A 22983-nucleotide genomic window follows, 5' to 3' on the forward strand; every position below is an offset into this window, starting at 1 on the left:
ATATTAATTCACGTGGTTGTTACCTACACTTTTTTATTTTAATCTTCATTTAACTACGGTTTTTTTTGTATGCAATGATGAATTCTATAAGTATAATAGATTTTAATATCTCTTTGTGGTACTTAGGACAGTTTGCTTGAATGAATGATATAGCCGGTTGTATTACTGTTCGAATTTAGTAGGTCCATACCATTTTCGAATGTAACTCATGAGTCAGGTAGACGTTTACGCAGCCTGACAAAAGCCTATAACTTGATTGCATCGTCACAATTATAAGTAAGTCATCTTGCTAGACATTAAAATCCTGGTTGAGCCCGTGCTCCTCCTGGTAAAACTGGAAACGCGTTCGGGCTACCAGTAATCATTCCTTCCTAAAAAAAGGAAATTCAAAGGCACAAAAGACATCCATCAAAATCGACTGACTGACGCTGACAAACAATAAATTATTTTACGGTTCCCAAAATTTATAACGATAGTTAGCTTCGTAAAAATATTGTAATCCAAATGTACTTTAGATATCAAATATCAATTGCATAGATTGCCACTCACTCATTATTTATATTTTTTAGATTTCACAATTAGATCTTTTGAAACTCACCTGATACTGAAGTGTCATACAAAAAGGAAACTTTTGTGCATCTTTTTAAAATGCACATTGGGTCTTCGAAAACCAAACCTGTCTGCGGTTTGATGTTAGTGCACTATAACCATGATTCTAAACATATTTTGCAAGTGAAATCATTAAACAATTTAGTGATTTGCGTTGGTTATATACTTATCTCTCTCTACAATGAGTCCGCTCACTTTTGTTACTTTTGAATTGTTAAAAAAATATAGTGTAACAAATCAAATCTTAATCACATTATTGTCTTTTATTTCAATACTCACAAGACTCATTGTCGTCCGGTTCAAATGTTATAACTTAATTTTAATTGCAAATTGTTTTAGCTGTTTAATTATAAATTATTATTTACTGTTACGCAATTCCTTATTACAATGAAACTCTCTTTTCATTGAAACTACCATTTTACGAGACTAAGTTTAGTTGTTTCCGTTCTCATAATTGTGTACAAAGCATTAAAGTTCACTTCCATTCTCAGATTACTCACCATAGTTTTATAAACATTTTAAAAGTCAAATCATTTAAAAAATATAGTATTATATTAGTAAGATTACTAAAATTTAGATCATCAATATTTTTATTACTATCAATGTTTTAAATTACTTCAAAAAAGGAAGATGTTTATCAATTCGATTTGAATTTTCTATGAATATTTTTTATTTGAATTGGTACTTCTCATGTGGTCCCATTTATATTTTATCAGTCGCCAATAGTTTTTGAGTTATCCTTAATAATGCATTGTAGGACCTCTCGTGAGTCCGCACGGGTAGGTACCACCACCCTGCCTATTTCTGCCGTGAAGCAGTAATGCGTTTCGGTTTGAAGGGTGGGGCAGCCGTTGTAACTATACTGAGACCTTAGAACTTATATCTCAAGGTGGGTGGCGTATTTACGTTGTGGATGTCTATGGGCTCCAGTAACCACTTAACACCAGGTGGGCTGTGAGCTCGCCCACCCATCTAAGAAATAAAAAATAAATAAATAAAAAGCATATTTAATTGACCACGACAATAGTGATGATATTCTCATTTTACATTGCTGAACTGGGTTTACTTTTTCGTTAAAATTTTCTATTATTGTTTTATTTCAGTCTAAATTCCAAGTATGGGGTTCCCTGACACAACCAAATTTTAATATGTATGCTTTCACTAGAAATTATCACATTCCGATAGAGGCACCCGTCACGTGCGGACGTGCTCATCGTCCACTCGATCGCCCGGTCTTTGTTCGCCCGGCTTTTGTTAGCCCGGCCATTGTTCGCGCGGCCTGTGTTTGTGGTACATCTGCCGACTAAGTGCTCTTTCTGGAAGTTTTTATTTGTTTTGTTTCCTTTTGTTGTTTCTGTGTTCGTGGTACATCTGCCGACAAAGTGGTTTCCTGCAAGTATTTATTTGTTTTGTTTCTTTTCGTAATTTCTGTTTTGTTGTGCTTTTTCTTTGTCCTGTAGTAATCGCGCCGCATTGCCACCTGTGTTCAATAGAACCGCTCAGGTCCGAGAAGTTGGGGCCTCGCCGCAAGGCGAGTGTTTTCAAGACCCGGGGCCGCCCCACCTGGGTACTCAGCGATCATGGACGCTGTATTCGCGGAATTCCTCCGACTTCGCCACCCACAGCTCGCCTCGGAGTTTTTGGCCTTCAAGGCCAATCACACTGCGAGCCCTCTCGAGGACTCCGCCGCGCTCGCTGCTCCTGCGTCGCCTGTACCTGCGTGCAGAGCTTCTGCATTGAGCACCGCAGCCTCTGTCGTGCCTGCCGCTCCCGTGTCGCCTATACTGGCGAGAAAAGCTGCTGCGTCGTCCGCCGTGACCATCGTTTCAGCTGAGCGATCATCCGCGGCCTCCGTCGCGCCCTCTAAAACACCTACACTTGCTCGTAGGTCGCCTGCACCGGCCTCCTCGTGCTCCGACTCTGACTCGGACATGGAGGTCGACCTCGCCCCCGCCTCATCGACGGATGGATTCACCCTGGTACAGAAGGGTAAGAAGCGTGCCGCGGAGTCTCGAGCTCCCGCGGCCGCTAAAATTAGCAAAGCCGTGAACGCGTCGCGCCCCCGCCCTCAGACTCCCGTTGCGCCCCCAGCCCGTGCCACTCCGTCGCCGCGTCCGGTGGCACAAAATAAAACCCAGACCCCTCCCCCGGTTATCCTTCAGGAGAAGGCAGCTTGGGATCGAGTTTGCCTGGCCCTTAAGGCCAAAAATATAAATTTCACGAATGCCCGTAACCTCGCGAACGGCATTCAAATTAAGGTTCAAACACCCGACGACCATAGGGCCCTCTCTTCTTACCTCCGTAAGGAGCGTATAAGTTTCCATACGTATACGCTCCAGGAGGAGCGCGAACTCCGCGTTGTAATACGCGGAATCCCTAAAGAGTTAGATGTAGAGCTCGTAAAAGCCGACCTGTTAGAACAAGGCCTACCAGTGAATTCTGTGCACCGTATGCACACCGGTCGCGGTAGGGAGCCATATAATATGGTTCTAGTCGCTCTCCAGCCTACCCCCGAGGGTAAGAAAATCTTTAACACACAGACCGTCTGTAGGCTCTCTGGTATCGCTGTCGAAGCCCCCCATAAAAAAGGCACTCCTAGCCAGTGCCATAACTGTCAATTGTACGGGCACTCTTCCCGTAACTGTCACGCGCGCCCCCGATGTGTTAAGTGTTTGGGCGATCACGCCACGGCCCTCTGCGCTCGCGACCAAAAAACCGCGACGGAACCGCCTAGCTGCGTCCTGTGTCGAACACAGGGTCACCCCGCGAATTACCGTGGTTGCCCCCGAGCCCCTAAAATAAATCGCCGTGTCGCCCGCCAAAACCGCCTCCGAGCTTCCGGCCCAGACATCAAAGCCTCGGCACCCTCTGCGTCGCAGGCTAAGCCAGCGTTCGTTCCGGCGGCGGTGCCCAGTGTCTCGGCCTGGGCAAAACCGCTGCCGTACACGAACACGGCTACAACTCCCTCCTCCGCGATTCGTCCCGCCCCCGCGACTCGTCCCTCTCCCGCGACTTGCCCTCCGACCGCGTCCGACAATCTGGCTTTAGCGATCGACTTCTTTCAGTCGATCAACTTTGAGCGCGTTAACGCTTTGGGCGACGCCATTCGCGCTGCCTCCACTGCACAACACTTTATCGCCGTTGTGCAGGAATACGCCGACGTATACGCGTCATTAAATACGTACGTCCTCCCCTCACTCCGCCGGTAATCAATGGCGTATATAAGTAGAATAAAGCCCCTATCCGTAACGATAGGATTTTTTAACGCTTACGGTCTCGCAAATCAACGTGATCAGGTTTCTGACTTTTTGCGTGACCACCAAATTGATATCTTTTTAGTGCAGGAGACCCTACTTAAGCCCGCGCGCCGTGACCCTAAAATCGCGAACTATAACATGGTCAGGAACGACAGGCTCTCTGCCCGTGGTGGTGGTACCGTCATTTACTATAGAAGAGCCCTGCATTGCGTCCCGCTCGATCCTCCCGCGCTCGCTAATATCGAAGCATCAGTGTGCCGAATCTCACTGACGGGACACGCGCCGATCGTTATCGCGTCCGTTTATCTTCCACCGGATAAGATCGTTCTAAGCAGTGATATCGAGGCGCTGCTCGGTATGGGGAGCTCTGTCATTCTGGCGGGCGACCTAAATTGTAAACACATCAGGTGGAACTCACACACCACAACCCCGAATGGCAGGCGGCTTGACGCGTTAGTCGATGATCTCGCCTTCGATATCGTCGCTCCGCTAACCCCGACTCACTACCCGCTAAATATCGCGCATCGCCCGGATATACTCGACATAGCGTTATTAAAAAACGTAACTCTGCGCTTACACTCGATCGAAGTAGTTTCAGAGTTAGATTCAGACCACCGTCCCGTCGTTATGAAGCTCGGTCGCGCTCCCGATTCCGTTCCCGTCACGAGGACTGTGGTGGATTGGCACACGCTGGGCATCAGCCTGGCTGAATCTGATCCACCATCGCTTCCGTTTAGTCCGGACTCTATCCCGTCTCCTCAGGATACCGCTGAAGCCATAGACATCGTAACGTCACACATCACCTCGACATTAGATAGGTCATCGAAGCAAGTTGTAGCGGAGGACTTCCTTCACCGCTTCAAATTGCCCGACGATATTAGGGAACTCCTTAGAGCTAAGAACGCCTCGATCCGTGCGTACGATAGGTATCCTACCGCGGAAAATCGTATTCGAATGCGTGCCCTACAACGCGACGTAAAGTCTCGCATCACCGAAGTCCGAGATGCCAGATGGTCTGATTTCTTAGAAGGACTCGCGCCCTCCCAAAGGTCTTACTACCGCTTAGCTCGTACTCTCAAATCGGATACGGTAGTAACTATGCCCCCCCTCGTAGGCCCCTCAGGCCGACTCGCGGCGTTCGATGATGACGAAAAAGCAGAGCTGCTGGCCGATACATTGCAAACCCAGTGCACGCCCAGCACTCAATCCGTGGACCCTGTTCATGTAGAATTAGTAGACAGTGAGGTAGAACGCAGAGCCTCCTTGCCACCCTCTGATGCGTTACCACCCGTCACCCCGATGGAAGTTAAAGACTTGATCAAAGACCTACGTCCTCGCAAGGCTCCCGGTTCCGACGGTATATCCAACCGCGTTATTAAACTTCTACCCGTCCAACTCATCGTGATGTTGGCATCTATTTTCAATGCCGCTATGGCGAACTGTATCTTTCCCGCGGTGTGGAAAGAAGCGGACGTTATCGGCATACATAAACCCGGTAAACCAAAAAATCATCCGACGAGCTACCGCCCGATTAGCCTCCTCATGTCTCTAGGCAAACTGTATGAGCGTCTGCTCTACAAACGCCTCAGAGACTTCGTCTCATCCAAGGGCATTCTTATCGATGAACAATTCGGATTCCGTACAAATCACTCATGCGTTCAACAGGTGCACCGCCTCACGGAGCACATTCTTGTGGGGCTTAATCGACCAAAACCGTTATACACGGGAGCTCTCTTCTTCGACGTCGCAAAAGCGTTCGACAAAGTCTGGCACAATGGTTTGATTTTCAAACTATTCAACATGGGCGTGCCGGATAGTCTCGTGCTCATCATACGGGACTTCTTGTCGAACCGCTCTTTTCGATATCGAGTCGAGGGAACCCGCTCCTCCCCACGACCTCTCACAGCTGGAGTCCCGCAAGGCTCTGTCCTCTCACCCCTCCTATTTAGCTTATTCGTCAACGATATTCCCCGGTCGCCGCCGACCCATTTAGCTTTATTCGCCGACGACACGACTGTTTACTATTCTAGTAGAAATAAGTCCCTAATCGCGAAGAAGCTTCAGAGCGCAGCCCTAGCCCTAGGACAGTGGTTCCGAAAATGGCGCATAGACATCAACCCAGCGAAAAGTACTGCGGTGCTATTTCAGAGGGGAAGCTCCACACGGATTTCCTCCCGGATTAGGAGGAGGAATCTCACACCCCCGATTACTCTCTTTAGACAACCCATACCCTGGGCCAGGAAGGTCAAGTACCTGGGCGTTACCCTGGATGCATCGATGACATTCCGCCCGCATATAAAATCAGTCCGTGACCGTGCCGCGTTTATTCTCGGTAGACTCTACCCCATGATCTGTAAGCGGAGTAAAATGTCCCTTCGGAACAAGGTGACACTTTACAAAACTTGCATAAGGCCCGTCATGACTTACGCGAGTGTGGTGTTCGCTCACGCGGCCCGCACACACATAGACACCCTCCAATCCCTACAATCCCGCTTTTGCAGGTTAGCTGTCGGGGCTCCGTGGTTCGTGAGGAACGTTGACCTACACGACGACCTGGGCCTCGAATCAATTCGGAAATACATGAAGTCAGCGTCGGAACGATACTTCGATAAGGCTATGCGTCATGATAATCGCCTTATCGTTGCCGCCGCTGACTACTCCCCGAATCCTGATCATGCAGGAGCCAGTCACCGTCGACGCCCTAGACACGTCCTTACGGATCCATCAGATCCAATAACCTTTGCATTAGATGCCTTCAGCTCTAATACTAGGGGCAGGCTTAGGGACCCCGGTAACCGTACTCGTCGAACTCGACAAAGAGGTCGACGTGCAACCTAACCCATGCATCAGCCCGCTGAGTTTCTCGCCGGATCTTCTCAGCGGGTCGCGATTCCGATCCGGTAGTAGATTCATTCGCGAAACAATTGCTCTTGAGTTGTTAGGTCTCCTTCGGAGGCGCTCGGGCAGTTGTTAGCAAATCCCACCCCTCTTGGCTGAGCCTTTGCTCGCCCACCTGTCCTGGTGAAACTGGAAAGGCCTTCGGGCCACCAGTAAACTTTCAATCATAAAAAAAAAAAAAAAAAAAAAAAAAATTATCACATAAAATCGTATGAACGTGTGATAGTAAGTCATGACGTAAATACAATATGATTCGAAACAGCTGCGGACGTTGGTAAGTGTAAGCGTGATGAAGTAAAACCATGTAACGCAATTTGTGTGTGTTTAAAGCGGAAAAGAAGGAAATAATGCGTTGTTTTGATGTTTAAGTCATTAAACATTACAATGCTTGTAATTCGAGGTTTTATAACAGTAATTATAACAAATTACACTTAATTAGTAATTAGAAATGGAATAATGAATTCGTGTAACTGACTGCTGGGCCGAGGGTCGTGGGTTCGATTCTCAAATTACGGTCAAATATTCGTGTGATGAACAGATTTGTTTGCTCTTTGTTCTGATGTAACTAGTATATTTGTATATATATTTATTTAAACGTATATAAATGTGTATATGGTTCAAATAATACACGAAATCCTCGTTTAAAGTCGGATTTCTTGTTATGTATTATTATATATTATAGTTTTTGTCGTTGCTATAGTGTTTCGTTTTCTGAAGGATAAAAGTTGATTAAGTATAAGCAGTTATATCACAATATTTTTAAAATTAATTAAAATTACTACTTAGTATTAATTTTCTAATCACGTATGTAGGTATGTATAGGTTTCTTTGATTAGCTAATCATTTAATGTATTTTTAATATTCAACGAAGAGTATTGAAATGTGACGCGCTTACGCGGATGCAGCGACATTTATGAATTTAGAAACTGTTTAATATTAATTAATTACCTCGAATATTATAAAGCGACGTAATAGGCGCTTTTTTTCATGCATGCGTTTCGGTTTGACGGTGTGACAGTCATTAAATAATACATTGAGACTTCAACTTTGTGTATCAAGGTGGGTAGTGGGATTTACGTTGTAAGATCTATGGGCTCTGGTAGCCATTTTACATCAGGTGGGCTATGAGTTCCTTCACACATCTATAGCCACCTATATCATAGCCAATAATATATAGTACAGTACAGTATGAACGTGGCCATAAAAATGTATGGTGTGCGATATTGTTGTGCTATGAGTTATATATTATTATATACTATATGCTATTACATTATAACGTAGTCTGAAAGCGGCTTTAAGCGGTAGGCAGTGGCATGGCTCTGCCCCCGGCATTGCAGACGTCCGTGAGCGACGGTAACCACTCACCATCAGGTGGGCCGTATGCTCTTCTGCCTATACGGCCATAAAAATAAATAAAAAGATGTGTGGTTTCGTGGGACACCGGATAGGAACGAAGTTCCTTATTATAAAAGTATTAAATTTAAGTTCTATTCGAGTTATAAAGAAAATAATTATTTGGATATACATTTTTTATTATGTTTTCTTATTGATAAAAAAACTACTTTACAAAGTTATCAACTTTATTTTATGCACAATGATTTATAAAAAATATATAATAAAAAAATATGTTATTTTTTGTACGTTGTTACAAAGTTAAGTTGTACACTGTGTGCATTACTAATAAAAATCTTACGTTACGGACATTTTTTCCCGGTTAGGGTACCCGTCCGCATCGTCCCATAAGGAACTTCGTTCCAAAAATACTACCCGTGGAAGTGAGCATACTTGTACAGTGTACATACATATGTATGTATTATATACAACCACAAGTTTCATACGAACGAATCTTGAATGCTACCCAACGTGCTGGTCTATGAGTAGTTGGAATAGCCCCTTAGGCTACCATCGATTAGGTAGGAAAAAAGCTATGAAAGTAATAATGACATTTGCTTGACGTATCGTCCATTGCTGCGAAAAACGAAGCGCTGTTATATTACGAATTATGATGCGATTCAAATGATTGTATGTATGTTGCGGAACCCTGTATTCTTCGCTCTGTTTCCTAAATTTACATACGAAAGTCTTCAAAAAACAAAACTTCTCACAATAGGCAATATTAATTCACGAATGTTATCAGGAAATGTTGACTGATGTAATCTTCAGTTGTGCTTCACTAAATTGGTGTACATTATATTATTATGTTGCGTGTATGCAAATTTAAATGCTATAAACTTTTTTGTTTTGCTTGCGTAAGGTGAATCAAAAAGATCTGTTATTAAAAAATACGTGATCTGATTTCTTTTAACCTGTTCAGGTTTTGTGTTAATGGGGCATCGAGCGCTCGACTAACGAGCAAAGTAATTTAACTTTTTTTTTCCCTACCTACGCTGATAGCCTTCACAGGCTATGTCTGCGTAACCGGGCAAGTAGGTGAGCTCACGGGGTTCTAACCGGGAGTGTTGTTAACACTGGCCGTAGCAAAGAGCAGTGCTTCGCAGAATCTATACTACCGGATCGGAAACGCGACCCACTGAGAAGACCCGGCGAGAAACTCAGTGGCCTGTGTCTATGGGTTAATTTACTCGTCGAGCCCTTCATCGCAAGCGACGGGTTCGGCGAGGACGTTGACCGGTGCTTGAGGTACTTAAAAGCACCGTTAATCGATCAGGAGGATCCGTAATGACGTGTTTAGGGAGATGTCGACTGTTTGCCATTTGGTCCACAGGATCGGGTATGAAACTTAATTTAACGAGAACATGCGTGCCTTTCGACTGCCAATTTGTAACCTCACCGCACCCGAGAAGGCGTGTCATCCAATAAAACCTTCCGATTTTAATAATATGTCAATTTAGTGAATTAAAAAAAAATGTGTCTAGGGATTGGTAGTGCAAAACGAATGAACCGTATGCTCCGATTTCCATCAAGGTATATTAAAAGATAAGCCCTTTTGGCTTTATGTGACCTGAGAGCGTAAGTAAAGCTGGCCACTAACTGTCAGATCGACTGGTAGCTCTACAGTCGTCGTTATTTAAAGGGAATACATATAGGTACGACAGAATGCACCTTTATGGTGAGAAGATGCTTCGTAATTTAAAGGATTGCCTATTAGTAGTAACAGCTTTTCCTATCTCTCTCTTCTTTTTTTTTATTGCCTTTGTAGGCAGACGAGCATACGGCCCACCTGATGGTGAGTGGTTACCGTCGCCCATGGACTTCAGCAAAGCCAGGGGCAGAGCCAAGCCGCTGCTCTCTGACAGAGCTCGAATAGCTTGACAAACAGCGAGAGCTTAGTTGCGCGCCTAATAGCTCTGCATACGTTCGCGGATTATGTAATTTAATTGTGCTTTGTACCAAAATTATTCCGTTGAAAGTCTTACTTGTTAGCTTGATGTATGTATGTAAATAGATCGAAAGCGCCATCAGTCTCAAGACATGTTGGGCATGCTCTAAACAATGGTGCGACTGTTTTAAATGACCATTCTAAATGCAAACATTCTAAAAAAATGAATCACGTTTTTAACACATCCAAATTGGTAAATTTTAAGTACACCTTTTTAAGTCATCTAAACATGATCTTCTTTTGATCTTTTTTATCTGATATCCAGCCAAGTTGAGGTTGGTAAAATTTCCTTTTTTTTAAATGAACTTTTGGCCCTATATCTAGGTATATTCGCTTGTAATTGGTAAGCAAATGCAAATGTATATGATAGTTTAACAATGGTAAATAAATTTCAGCATAGGTACAAAAAAATATATTGTACACACCCCCGAAGGATCGCTTTGAATTCTAGTTGAAAATAACAATGTTCATAATGAAGTTTTTTTTTTATAATTTGTTGTTTAGATGGGCGGACGAGCTCACAACCCACCTGGTTGTTAAGTGGTTACTGGAGCCCATAGACATCTACAACGTAAATGCGCCACCCACCTTGAGATATAAGTTCTAAGGTCTCAGTATAGCTACAACGGCTGCCTCACCCTTCAAACCGAAACGCATTACTGCTTCACGGCAGAAATAGGCAGGGTGGTGGGTTCCTACCCGTGCGGACTCACAAGAGGTCCTACCACCAGTAATTACGCAAATTATAATTTTGCGGATTTTGTTTTTATTACACAAATTATTGTTTTACGAAGGAGCTTAAGTGAGCCTTTGCTATAGAGCGCAATAGACTACCAATATTTATCTATCTATGGTTGGGCGTTATTATTTCCATAGACCATTCGGTAAATAATTCCACTTCAGGATATTTTTTTCTAAGAGCATAAAAATTTTACAACCCGTCATTTGTCATCTAATTTAATTACAAGTTAAAATGATGTAATAATTACTAAGCAACGTGTAGTTTTTTGTTTTTCCCAATAATCATTAAGTCCAAATGATTTGATAGCGCGTCTATGCCTTCGTTAAATATTTGTAATAAAAAATGGTACGTTGCTTTGGTACAATGTTTGTATTGTATACATTTTAGAATCACAATTCTGACAATCGGAATTGTCAATAAAATGTTTGACAACGCACTGGTTTTAGACAAAACAGAGCGTGCCCTTGGCTGCAGTTCTTCCGGTCAAGCGCCTAATTGAAAAGAGCGTGAAATTGAAAGAAATTCGAACAGCCGTTCAAGTCCATGTTAAAATCGGATGCATTCCGTGAAAGTATTTGCAAAGTGACGATAAAAAATATATCGATAGTCGATAATGAAACGCAGTGAAAGCGCGCAGTCAGCTTAGTCGCTCAGGGTGCACGGCCGCGCACTCCGTCCGTACCAACGCCTTCGGTCAAGCGAAGCCTCACTGCGCATCTTGTGAGAACATTTCCGTGGTATAAAAGAAGGTAACATAGTGATTCGCAGATTCATTTGCACATACCCGCTTTGGCTCTCCGGTGTAAGCATACAGGTTCGTGTGCTCGATGTCAGTGTTGTGACGTACTAGTGCTGTGCTCGTATATAACTAGTTTATCGATTGTTTTCTTGTTGACAGAAAGTGCCGGCCAGTGACGTGACGCGTGCAAGATGCGGTTATTTACAACGGTAAATATATTAAAATCATTTTATATTCATGTTGTATATTTTATATTTTAAATTATCAGTTTATTAGTAAATATTTCATAACAAGTTGATATTATTTGGAACTATTGATAAGTTTTTACATTATATTTTGAACATTCTTAAGAATCTATCTCTCTGCACTACGGAATCTAGAAAAACGACATTTGGACATTTCGACCGTAACACAACAAGATTATGTATCAAGATTGCCAAATTTGACTTTGACTTTTGAATTAATTAGAGTTTTGTTATAAATATCGACCGAGAACTTGACAAAGGTGTGTTAGTTTCTACCAAATATGTATTATAAATTTGGGAGACTTTTATATCGGCTTTTTACTTTTTTTACGATTACAATTAAACAGTTTAAATTGAAGTATTTATATCTAAACATTTTAGATTGAAGCATAGATTAGACACGGCTTATTAATTTTGAAATTTAGCGCAGATACTAACAGAGCTAGTAAACACAACAGTGTGAGCACCGCTGTAAAATTTGTGTAGGCATAAGATCCAAAATCTTAATTACATTGAAATAACAGTTATACTCTTGGCTTGATGCCATACGTCAAAACATATTTGAGGGGCCAAAAGCATGCTAGGATTGTGTAAAAGAAATATCGTTTTCCGTGAACATTTATACTATATTATGTATTCATGAGAATTTTCTGGAACGAACCGGAAATATATGAAGAAGCTTAATGGATTATATCATCATCATTCATCACTATCCTGCCTTTCTCCCAGTTACCTGGGGTCGGCGCAACATGTTTTCTCCTTCCATACTCTTCTGTCATATACCATTTCTTCGCTCACTGCCCTCTTACCCATATCGTCTTTCACGCAATACATCCATTTCTTCTTAGGTCTACCTCTTCCTCTATATCCTTCCACATTCATAGTTAACATTTTCTTACCAACCTCATTTTCATTTCGTCTCATCACATTTCCATACCATCTCAAAGCGCAATTAATGGATTATATGACTAGTTGAATTTTAAGTTTGCAAATTAGATCGTTGATAAGTTTAGTTGTAAACTGGATACTAGAGGCATCGAATGTAGCCCTTTTATGTGCAAGATATTTTAACTTATTGAATTATTTTAAAAACATGCATTGTACCAGCACTGACAAAAATAGGTCAGTTTTAATGAAAATAGTTAGTATTTGTGCGATTTCAGCCACCTTGAATTTCTATCACTAGATCCTTATTATCCGTCAGTAAAAGTAATACCCTCTTATCATTTAGGATCTTTTGTGTCAGGCAATTGTTCTTTGATAATGAGGTTTTGGCCTAAAAGAGCATCAGCTAAATATTCCCGTGGATAAATTAAAAGGTGGCTAAAGATCCTTATTATCCGTCAGTAAAAGCAATAACCTCTTATTATTTAGGATCTTTTCTGTTCTTTAATAGTAAGGATGTTTCGGTCTAGAAGAGCATCAGCTAAATATTCCTGTGTATAAATTAAAAGGTGGCTAATTATGGTTAAATTAAAAGGGATTCACAGATTGAGCAGTAGCACTCTCCGGGTATTAAACCAGGGTACTGATATTGCCAATAGGGATTTAACGATGATAGGATGTATAATAAACCCACACAGGCGGGTAACATGATCCTGCCGTGAAACCTTTGAAGGGTGGAATAGCCATTATAAAATACCATTGAATCTTCGATCACACGTCTCGGGGTGCGTGGCGGGATCCGATAAACGCATAAGAGCAGGTGGGCCGTCCGCTCGTTCGCCTATCTATATCTATATATATAAAAATGAATTGCTGTTCGTTAGTCTCGCTAAAACGCGAGAACGGCTGGACCGATTTGGCTAATTTTGGACTTGAATTATTTGTGGAAGTCCAGAGAAGGTTTAAAAGGTAGATAAATATGAGAATGCTCGGAATTAAATAAAAATAACAATTTTTGTTTGTTTTACGTTTATTTTATACAAAAGTTTAGGTCTTTTATTTATCGATTGAGGCACTACGTAGTCTGCCGGGTCAGCTAGTCTAGGTGTTAAAAAACAAAACACAGTCCACCACAAAATTTCTAAACTATTTTAGAATCATATACGAATTTGAATTTAGACGCCCGCAGATAATGAAAGTGGCCTCGTCTCGACCAAGGCCATTGGCACGTGTATGGTATATAGATAAACGTTAAAATCGTAACTTCACTTTTTTCTGTTGTAATATTTTTATCGGGTTCCGCGAGTCGTAGTTGAAGTCGGATGATCAATCGTCCGTGACCATGAAAACCGTAAAATATTCGACGCAAATGAAGTAACATGGTAGGACCTCTTGTGAGTCCGCGCGGGTGGGTACCACCACCCTGCCTATTTCTGCCGTGAAGCAGTAATGCGTTTCGGTTTGAAGGGTGGGGCAGCCGTTGTAACTATACTTGAGACCTTAGAACTTGTATCTCAAGGTGGGTGGCGCATTTAAGTTGTGGATGTCTATGGGCTCCAGTAACCACTTAACACCAGATGGGCTGTGAGCTCGTCCACACATCTAAGCAATAAAAAAAAAAAATTTTATTCGAGGCAAAACCGTAAAAATATTTATTTTTTATTTTTTTATTTTGTTTATTAGGTCAATCAATACTCATAACAGCTTGCGGTAGTTTTCTCAGTGTTTTGCTGTTGAAAATCTTACGCTAATATAGTGTTTGTTTATTTAAATAGCTACATTTGTAAAAATATATATATATTTCAATAGTGAAGTACGTTCTAGAGGTAAATTAAGCCGCGCGCGCGTTTTATATAAATAGCTTTATTACAATATTCAGAAATCGTTATGAAACATGAATACTTTCTCATTTCACATTAGTAATTTTAATGTTGATTAATTAAGCGACTGTTTAATTTGTAATATGTGATTATATTATATTTAATAAGTTTTACTAATGCTAAACTACATTGATAGAGGGAGCCGATTATTTCGAACCACTAACACCGAGACGTGTGTTGGAATGTATAAAAAGGAATTAAAGTTCTGAATATTTCAAAATAATTAAATTCAATTCAGATTTAATAAATGCTTTACCTGTATAAAGTCCCTACATACTTACATTTGTTGAAAAGTTGCGCGCGCAACTTTGATGGTATTAAACTAAAGTCTTAAGTAAAAAAAGGCCTTAAGTATTAAGCTAATGGCATTCATCAAAGTTTAATTCACATCATCGAGACTAATTCGGATTAATGCTATATAATTATATCAAACAAACAAGCAATCGACGTTTTAAAAATTTACTGATGGCAGGACGTATTTTAAACCTGCACAGCAAATTTTTTTTATTGCCCTTGTAGGCAGACGAGCATACGGCCCACCTAATGGTGAGTGGTTACCGTCGCCCATGGACCTCAGCAATGCCAGGGGCAGAGCCAGGCCGCTGCCGACCGAGCTAGGTATCACCACCCTGCCAATTTCTGTCGCGAAGCAGTAATGCATGGTACACCCGGTTCACGGTGGCGGTATTTACATTCTAATGCAATATTTATTGCAGCCAGAACTATAATATTTAAGAGGATGATTTTTTTATATTTTTTTATTGCTTAGATGGGTGGACGAGCTCACAGCCCATCTGGTGTTAAGTGGTTACTGGAGCCCATACATATCTACAACGTAAATGCCGCCACCTACCTTGAAATATGAGTTCTAAGGTCTAAGTATAGTTACAACGGCTGCCCCACCCTTCAAAATGCATGTCTGCATTCCAAAGAAAATAAATTAATATATATAATAATATATATAAATAATATAATGTACATATAATATATGTGTGTATATGTATTTATTCCTTGAATAGATAGGTACACCGCGCGTAATTTGTTTCCTAAAGTGATTCTTGTTCAGCTAATCGTAGTCTGGAACCTGCTGTTAGCGATAAGACCGCTGTTTGTACCTACTTTTTTTTTGTATTCAATGTTTTGCATATTTATGTGTGTATATTATAGTATACTCTCTTTCTCTCCTCTCTGTTTTCCTTGGCAAAAGTTACATCACACCACAATTAAATTCAAAACATCAAAATCATTGAAATGGACAATCATTTTGGTACCTAATGTCATTCATTTTATGATTCAAAATGCGATTACGTTCTGCTAATTTAACTTACTGTTTGTTACGTAAGCTGTGCATGCTTAGTGTAATATCCGTCTAATATGTATTTAAACGGAAGCTAATTAAAATCGCACGATGATATAATAATCTACTCGTAGTAATAATTTGATCACTGTTTTTTTTTTATCTATGAATTGAAATTTCAGCAGCTTGCTCGCGTCTTTCGAAAAATTATTATTCCTTCGAGCTTGACAGGATAAAGTTATTTAATTACTTGAATTAAATCATAGAACAAAACCCAATCTATTTAGACTATTAGGTATTTACCTACGCAATTGCCGTTTAGTGAAACTGAAAGTAAAGGATGTTTTTTTATAAATATTTTTATTTCTGTTAATTAAAACATGAACACATGGTATAGTCTATGCATCTCTACCAGCGCAGTGGTAAATTTTCAGTGCCTTCTTTAAAGAAATCGGATGTATGGAAGCCAAAAATTCTTCTGCATTTCGGCATTTTTACTGGTGGTAGGACCTTTTGTGAGTCCGCCGGGTAGGTACCACCGCCCTGCCTATTTCTGCCGTGAAGCAGTAATGCGTTTCGGTTTAAAGTTAGTTATTGTAGATTATTTATTCGCATAACTTAGGTACGGATATTTATTTTTCAAAATTTATCTAAAACATATTGCTTTAGCGATTTATATAAAATTAAGATTAAGTTTTATTATCCTGATTATTTACCTGATACCACCTGAATAATATTTAGCTGTATAACTCACAGGATCGTTCTAGGAACAATGAGGCCATTGTAGTGCAAGATATAGTTCACGACATTTAGCAGGTGTGCCAGAAAGATTTAGATAGTATTGTTTATTTTCTTGTATATTATTGTATAATCTATGGTTTAGTTCCTTATTACAAAACACGAAATGTGTTTAGCCGCGAAAAGATTGCGTTCGTAATAATGACAAGTCATAGCACGTGCAACAAGCCTACATACGATTCACTGAGATTACGCATATCGTCATTAAAACGATTGCCCGTAGTTATGGTTCTTTTAAAAATAGAATCAACAGAAAATATATATTATGTTATGTATGTTGGGAACGTACCAGAGAGGGTTACGTAAGTTGTCAATTTAGAAATAGTTAGTCGTCGAGTTTAAAACAATAAGTGTTTTTTTTTTTTTGGAATCTTCTCCATTTGTAAAGGTGTAGAAACGAGTAGGTAGTTCGTCAACAATTATACTTACATTTAATAAAACCAAATTTAATAGTTGACAAGCTTGCGGTTGCTTGTGAACAAATATAATCGCCGGATCTTCTCAGCGGGTCGCGATTCGATCCGGTAGTTGATTCATTCGCGAAGCAATTGCTCTTGAGTTGTTAGGTCACCTTCGGAGGCGCTTGGGCAGGAGTTAGCAAACCCCACCCCTCCTGGCTGAGCCTTTGCTCGCCCACCTGTCCTGATGAAACTGGAAAGGCTTTCGGGCCACCAGTAATCTTTCAACCATAAAAAAAAGAACAAATATACGAATAAACAAACGCGATATAACTGAATTTATCGAGTAAAAATTGTATGGATGGAAATAAAATGTCCACTGTGAGATTCTATAAATTGAATTACAATTTACGTCTTATTCCAATTATTATGGTCAATAGGAAATGCAGTGATACTCACTGGTGCATCTTTAAGTTGGAATCGGCTTTACTTTCACTTTTGTTTATTTATACGCTTACCTCAGGCAGTTAATTCCGATACTTTCATCTCGGGAATTCATGTATAAATAAATGGTTACATATATATGAAGTATAGCGCGTGCTTTCTGACCTCGGCGAACGTGCAAGTTGTTACGTCAAAGGCAGATGTCAATACGTGAATAATTTTAACTTGTTTGATTAGCATTGAATTAAAATATTTGATTGCCGTTTGAAACATCAGTGTTAACAATCATCATTCAATATTTTATTATATGCATTATATAGGTATTGATTTTAGTTTTGGCAGAAAATAACATATGAGTTTTTCTCAACTTGTACTTATTATAGGTATGTATTATATTGACGCAAAGAACCATGGAAAAAATTGGAAGAACGAATTAATGTAGTACCTAGATACTAACCAAAGACAACAGTCGCCATCCTTACTTATATATGAGTCGACTATTATCAAAGCCGACAATGTGACTTTTGGACAATTATTGGTAAATCAGAAAAACGAATTATTGACTTTGTATTTAATTTGGCAGTCACAAAACTCTTCTGAACGACATCTTAGATAAATAACAGGTTAACTATTAACCTTTATTTAATGCAGGTTTTGAACCGTATTCTTTGAAGGAGACGATTATATTCAAATCAATCTGTATTGACATATCAATAATTTTTTTTTGTCCAAATGCACAGTTTGCCACCTTTGATAATAGACGACTCATATACATAAATATTGTACAAATATGCGTCTTAAAAACAAGTAAATACGACATAAATTTAATCAATACCATTGTCGGGTGTCAGTTGCACGGTTTTTGTAGCTACGTATATACTTATTCGTATAATTATACTCCTATCCACGAAATAGCTATTATTAGTGTGCGAAGTTGAAAATGCTTAAGACCTTCCTAGACAGTAACTCAATTAAGCTAACCCGTAGTTACGTTGGGGTCGTGGAAAGCGGTCGAAGGAACGAGTCTCGTGTCTGTCTCTCATGTCATGTCGTATATGTGCTTGTCGAGAAAATTGTTACGTAATTCGTTGATTTTACTCTGCGATATCTAGATATCACGTAAATATTTTCACGTTAGGAATGAGTTTTTGAGGCATAGTTTTTTCCAAATAACACAGTTACTTTTATTTTGAAAATATAGCTAATTAATTTAAGTAGATAAAAGTTATGCAGTTTCTTCTGTTAGCCGACATAAAAAGAAAAGGTTCAAAATTTTTTTTTTTTTTTTTATTCACCACTTTTTTCTAGGTGAATCGATTTTGATGATTATTTGAAAGCTGATGTTTCTCATTTTCCAATTTAAATTTTATCAAGATCTGACCGGTAGTTTTTCAGTTCACTTTAATAATGCATTTCCAATTGACCTCAACTGTACTGATGAAATTCTCGTTTTATTTTGTTAATGTCTGTTTTTTTTTAGATTATTTTTAATGCATACCTAGATGGTGAACAAGGTTCTTGATTCCATTTAATAAAAAAAAAACAGTCGATAGTTTTATTTCATTTCCAACGCACTTCTTAAAAAATAATTTATAATTAGGTTATGTGCTCATAATCATAGTTTCTTTGTTATAGTGTTGTGTTTCATAAAACACACAGAAATGTCACAATGCGTTCAATTGCCGAATACGCAGAATTGTGATTTGAAAAGCAAATGCCTAGCACGCGACTGTATGAATGAAATTGCGTTAAGATGTATCATTGTAACAAGAAATTTAGACAATACCGAAGACTACACCGATAATAAAAACAATAATGTAGCATCAGTTATCTTAAAACAGTATAAGTGACCATACTTCATGGCTGCTTAAAGTTTTGATTATTCGGTCTTCGATAGTATTTTTACATTTATGTAAGTTTTCACACATTTATTAGTTTTGTTAATAGTTTTTTTGTTATTTCCAGATATTATGCTGCGCGATATTAGCAACAACCTTTGCTGGTCCAGAACCGAAGAAATACAAAGTAGATGTCAAAGATAAAGACAAAGTGAGTAATTCAACATTAACAGACGATGAAAAGAAATTTTTAAGAGAAGTTGAAGCTAAATTTGGTGTAAAGCCTGATGAAGATAAAAATAATAAGAATGATGAATCAAATTCCAAAACACCTACACCTTTCCCTGCTGTTATAGCTATAGAAATAGTTAATGATACAGACTCAAAATCAAAGGGTAAAAGAACTATAGATGCAAATTTGGGTTACGGATACAGAACAAACAATGGCTATACTTATTCATACTTCGGAAAGCCCGTTCAAGAAAAAGGAAGATTCATGATATATCCATACTCGCAAGATGACATCGTTCCTACAACACATCATTATACCCACCATACGAATGCTGGTGGTAGATATACAACAGTTGCAACTAAAGTCGAGATACAACCATCTCAGGCATTCGAGTTAGTTCCTGTGAAAGAAGAAAATGTTGAACACCAAGGCTCTTCGGTACAAAGTAACAGCTATGACAATATCAAAGGCTTGGTTTCGCCACCGCCATCGTTTGTTCAAGGAGGATATTCTCATGTATCATCGCCGGTGTCGACTCCATCTACTTTATACACTACATACAATGGACAGAGTTTTTCAGGATTGAGTGGACAATTCCCCTCGGTTATGTCCAATTATTTAGTTGAGCCTTCACAGCTTTTAAAACGACCGGAATTCCAAGGGGCTGGACTAACTACCGATCATATCCACAGCTTACAGGGCTCGACAAAGGAACAAGGAGTTGTACCTGTTCTAGTTTTGAGGATTCCTAGTTCGTCGCTAAAAAATCCAACAGCTGAGCTCTTTGCGAATTTACCTGACAACTACCCGTTTTCACGTTATTTGAACAACGTTAATTTACAAGAATTAGTTAATGAATATTTTAAGAAAATAGGCTATTCGTTCGCACCACAAGTCATGACTTATCAGGAGTCACTGGCTTTGAAAGCTTCCGAGGCCTTAACTGGGGCACCTGTGCATGAACCAAATCAGTATGCAGTACCTTACGTTCAACCTTCATACACGCATTCTGATCATTCAGGCGTTCAATATTCGGCTGTTAAGCCTGTGATGGCTCGATATCCGTCAAGTTACGTTAAGCAACAATATTACCCACAAGGTCACTCCCATTACAGGCAACCTGTCCATCAACCAAGATACGAATACAGATATAAATATGTTCCTCAATCTCGCGCACCAACACAAACTTACTACGTACAGCCTCAGTATCAGCAGCAAGTTCAACCCGCTCATGTAACAGAAAACCAACAAACTTTGTCTCAAACTTATAATGCACAGGATACATCAGTCGAAGTGCAGTATAATGAGCAATCTCATGTAAACAATCCGGAATCTGTATCGGTTACCTATGAATACAGACAACCAGAAAAAAATATTGAGAATCAATATGAAACACAGACTGCTTCACCTGACTATGCTGCTCACGCAGTAACTGCATCTGTTAGTAATAACGTTAGTCCAGTGTACGGACTTCCGGAAACAAGTTCACCAACTTACCGTGAAGAGCAGACCTTACCAAAGGAAAATGTTGTTGTTTATCCGTCAGAAGAAGAACTCAATCAAGAACCTCAACGACAACTTTATTCGCAGCCGAATTTAGAATCATCACAGGAATATATTTATCGACAGCAATCGAATGAAAATTCTAATGATTTAGTATTAACAGAAAACTACCCTAGTAAGGACCACACGGTTGCCACTGTCCTTCCACTATCGTACAAATCAAAACAAACAACCGCAGAAGGACCTGTTCAAACAGTGAGTTACGTAACTCCGATGCCTTACTCTTATAAATACCAGTCGCCATATAGGGTAATGGTACCCCAGACTTTCCTAAGGAACCCTGCCACAGCTGAGAAGGTTTCATACGTAAATTCACAATCCATGCATACATCTCAAAATCAAGAAGATAGTTCCGAAGTCGAATATACTGTACCAGCCCACTATATACCGCCCGTTGGTAAACAAAAGCCTCCTTCTTATCCCAGAAATTATCACTCTTACCCGAAAAGAATGACAAGGCCGGAAAATAAAAGAGAAAGTATAATGACGAGGAAACAAAATCAACGCAAAGAAATGAAGAAGTCATCATCATAGGGTGTAAATAAAATAAGAACATTGTACATTTTAGTAGTAAGGTTCATTGTATGATATAGAGTTAAGTTTAATTTTAAGGCAAATATTATTGCAAAATGCTAGTAGAGGATAAAAGTGTTTAAGCATCGGTATTTTACCAAAACGATTAAAGGAAAAATGTATTATTTTTAAAGACTTGCTAAAAAGTGAAATCAAAAAGCTTTATTTCTCATTATTTATTATGTGATTTTGTTATGTTCTTAACGTACTTGAAGTGCAATATTTTGTGTTTTTGTTATAGTGGACATGAAAAATAAGAGAGTAATAAACGTTGAATTTGTATTAATTATCTGTTGTGTGTCTGTATTTTGTTCGGATTTAAATAAGTCCTGATTTCTAATTTTAAATTCAACATCTGGTTGGTCACGTTCATAGCTCAACGAAAACAGATTTTTCATTTATTCCTTAGAGTTCATGACTCATCCTCATCTGATGTTAACAGAATAACGGACCCCATAGACGAAAACAACGTAAATGTACGTCATCAAACTTGAGATATGAGTTCTAAGTCTCAGTTGCATAGTACAACAACAGTCCCGTCTTTCAAAGCGAAATGCATTACTGCTTCATGGCAGAAATAGGCGGGTCGTTGGTACTTACCCGTGCAGGCTCATAACAGACTCTACTACGAGCTATGTGAAGAGTTATGTTATGCAGTGGCGGATTAAAGGTCCAGAGCGCCCTAGGCAATCACTTTATCGGCGCCCCTGTACCGGACATAAATGGCCATCATAATACTATAAACTTTAACTAGTTGTTTTTGCAATTACGATGACGTTGTATCATCAAACCCTAGACTTTAGTAGACCAAGACCCTTGTACTTACACTAATGCGCGAATGAAATATGACGTTAAGACCAAGACCCTTGTACTTACGCTAATGCGCCAATTAAATATGTCGTTATTACTGTGAAGAAATCAAGAGGGGCCACAGAAGACTTAGATTATAGATCAGCATTTAGTTCTTAATCGTCGATATGTTATTTTCTTTGTTTATAAAAAAATTCTGAGCTCGCGCGCCCCTTGTAACTACGCGCCCCTAGGCACGTGCCTAGTTTGCCTTACGGATAATCAGCCTCTGATGTTATGTGAAGTGTGAGTTATGTTAAAGTGAAGAATTTCCAATTGTGCGTATTTGAAAGTAAGCCATTGAGTACAGATAATAATGATGAATAATTTGTTAGCGTCTTGAGTTACGGAAAATTCTATTAGATCTAAAGTATTACATATTGCGCACTATGGGGT

General features: G+C 39.6%; 1 protein-coding gene across 1 annotated transcript; it reads left to right on the plus strand.

The window, feature by feature from the left end:
- Positions 1-11613: 11613 nt before the first annotated feature.
- Positions 11614-22026, plus strand: LOC101742982 (uncharacterized). The gene is made up of 3 exons (XM_038017379.2): positions 11614-11660; positions 11745-11794; positions 19498-22026. Exons 2-3 carry the CDS (start codon positions 11777-11779, stop codon positions 21697-21699), a joined length of 2220 nt encoding a protein of 739 aa, XP_037873307.1. The 5' UTR covers positions 11614-11660; positions 11745-11776; the 3' UTR covers positions 21700-22026.
- The last annotated feature ends 957 nt before the right edge of the window (positions 22027-22983 follow it).

This window comes from Bombyx mori, chromosome 18 (assembly GCF_030269925.1).
Source record: "Bombyx mori chromosome 18, ASM3026992v2".
Lineage (NCBI taxonomy): Eukaryota > Metazoa > Arthropoda > Insecta > Lepidoptera > Bombycidae > Bombyx > Bombyx mori.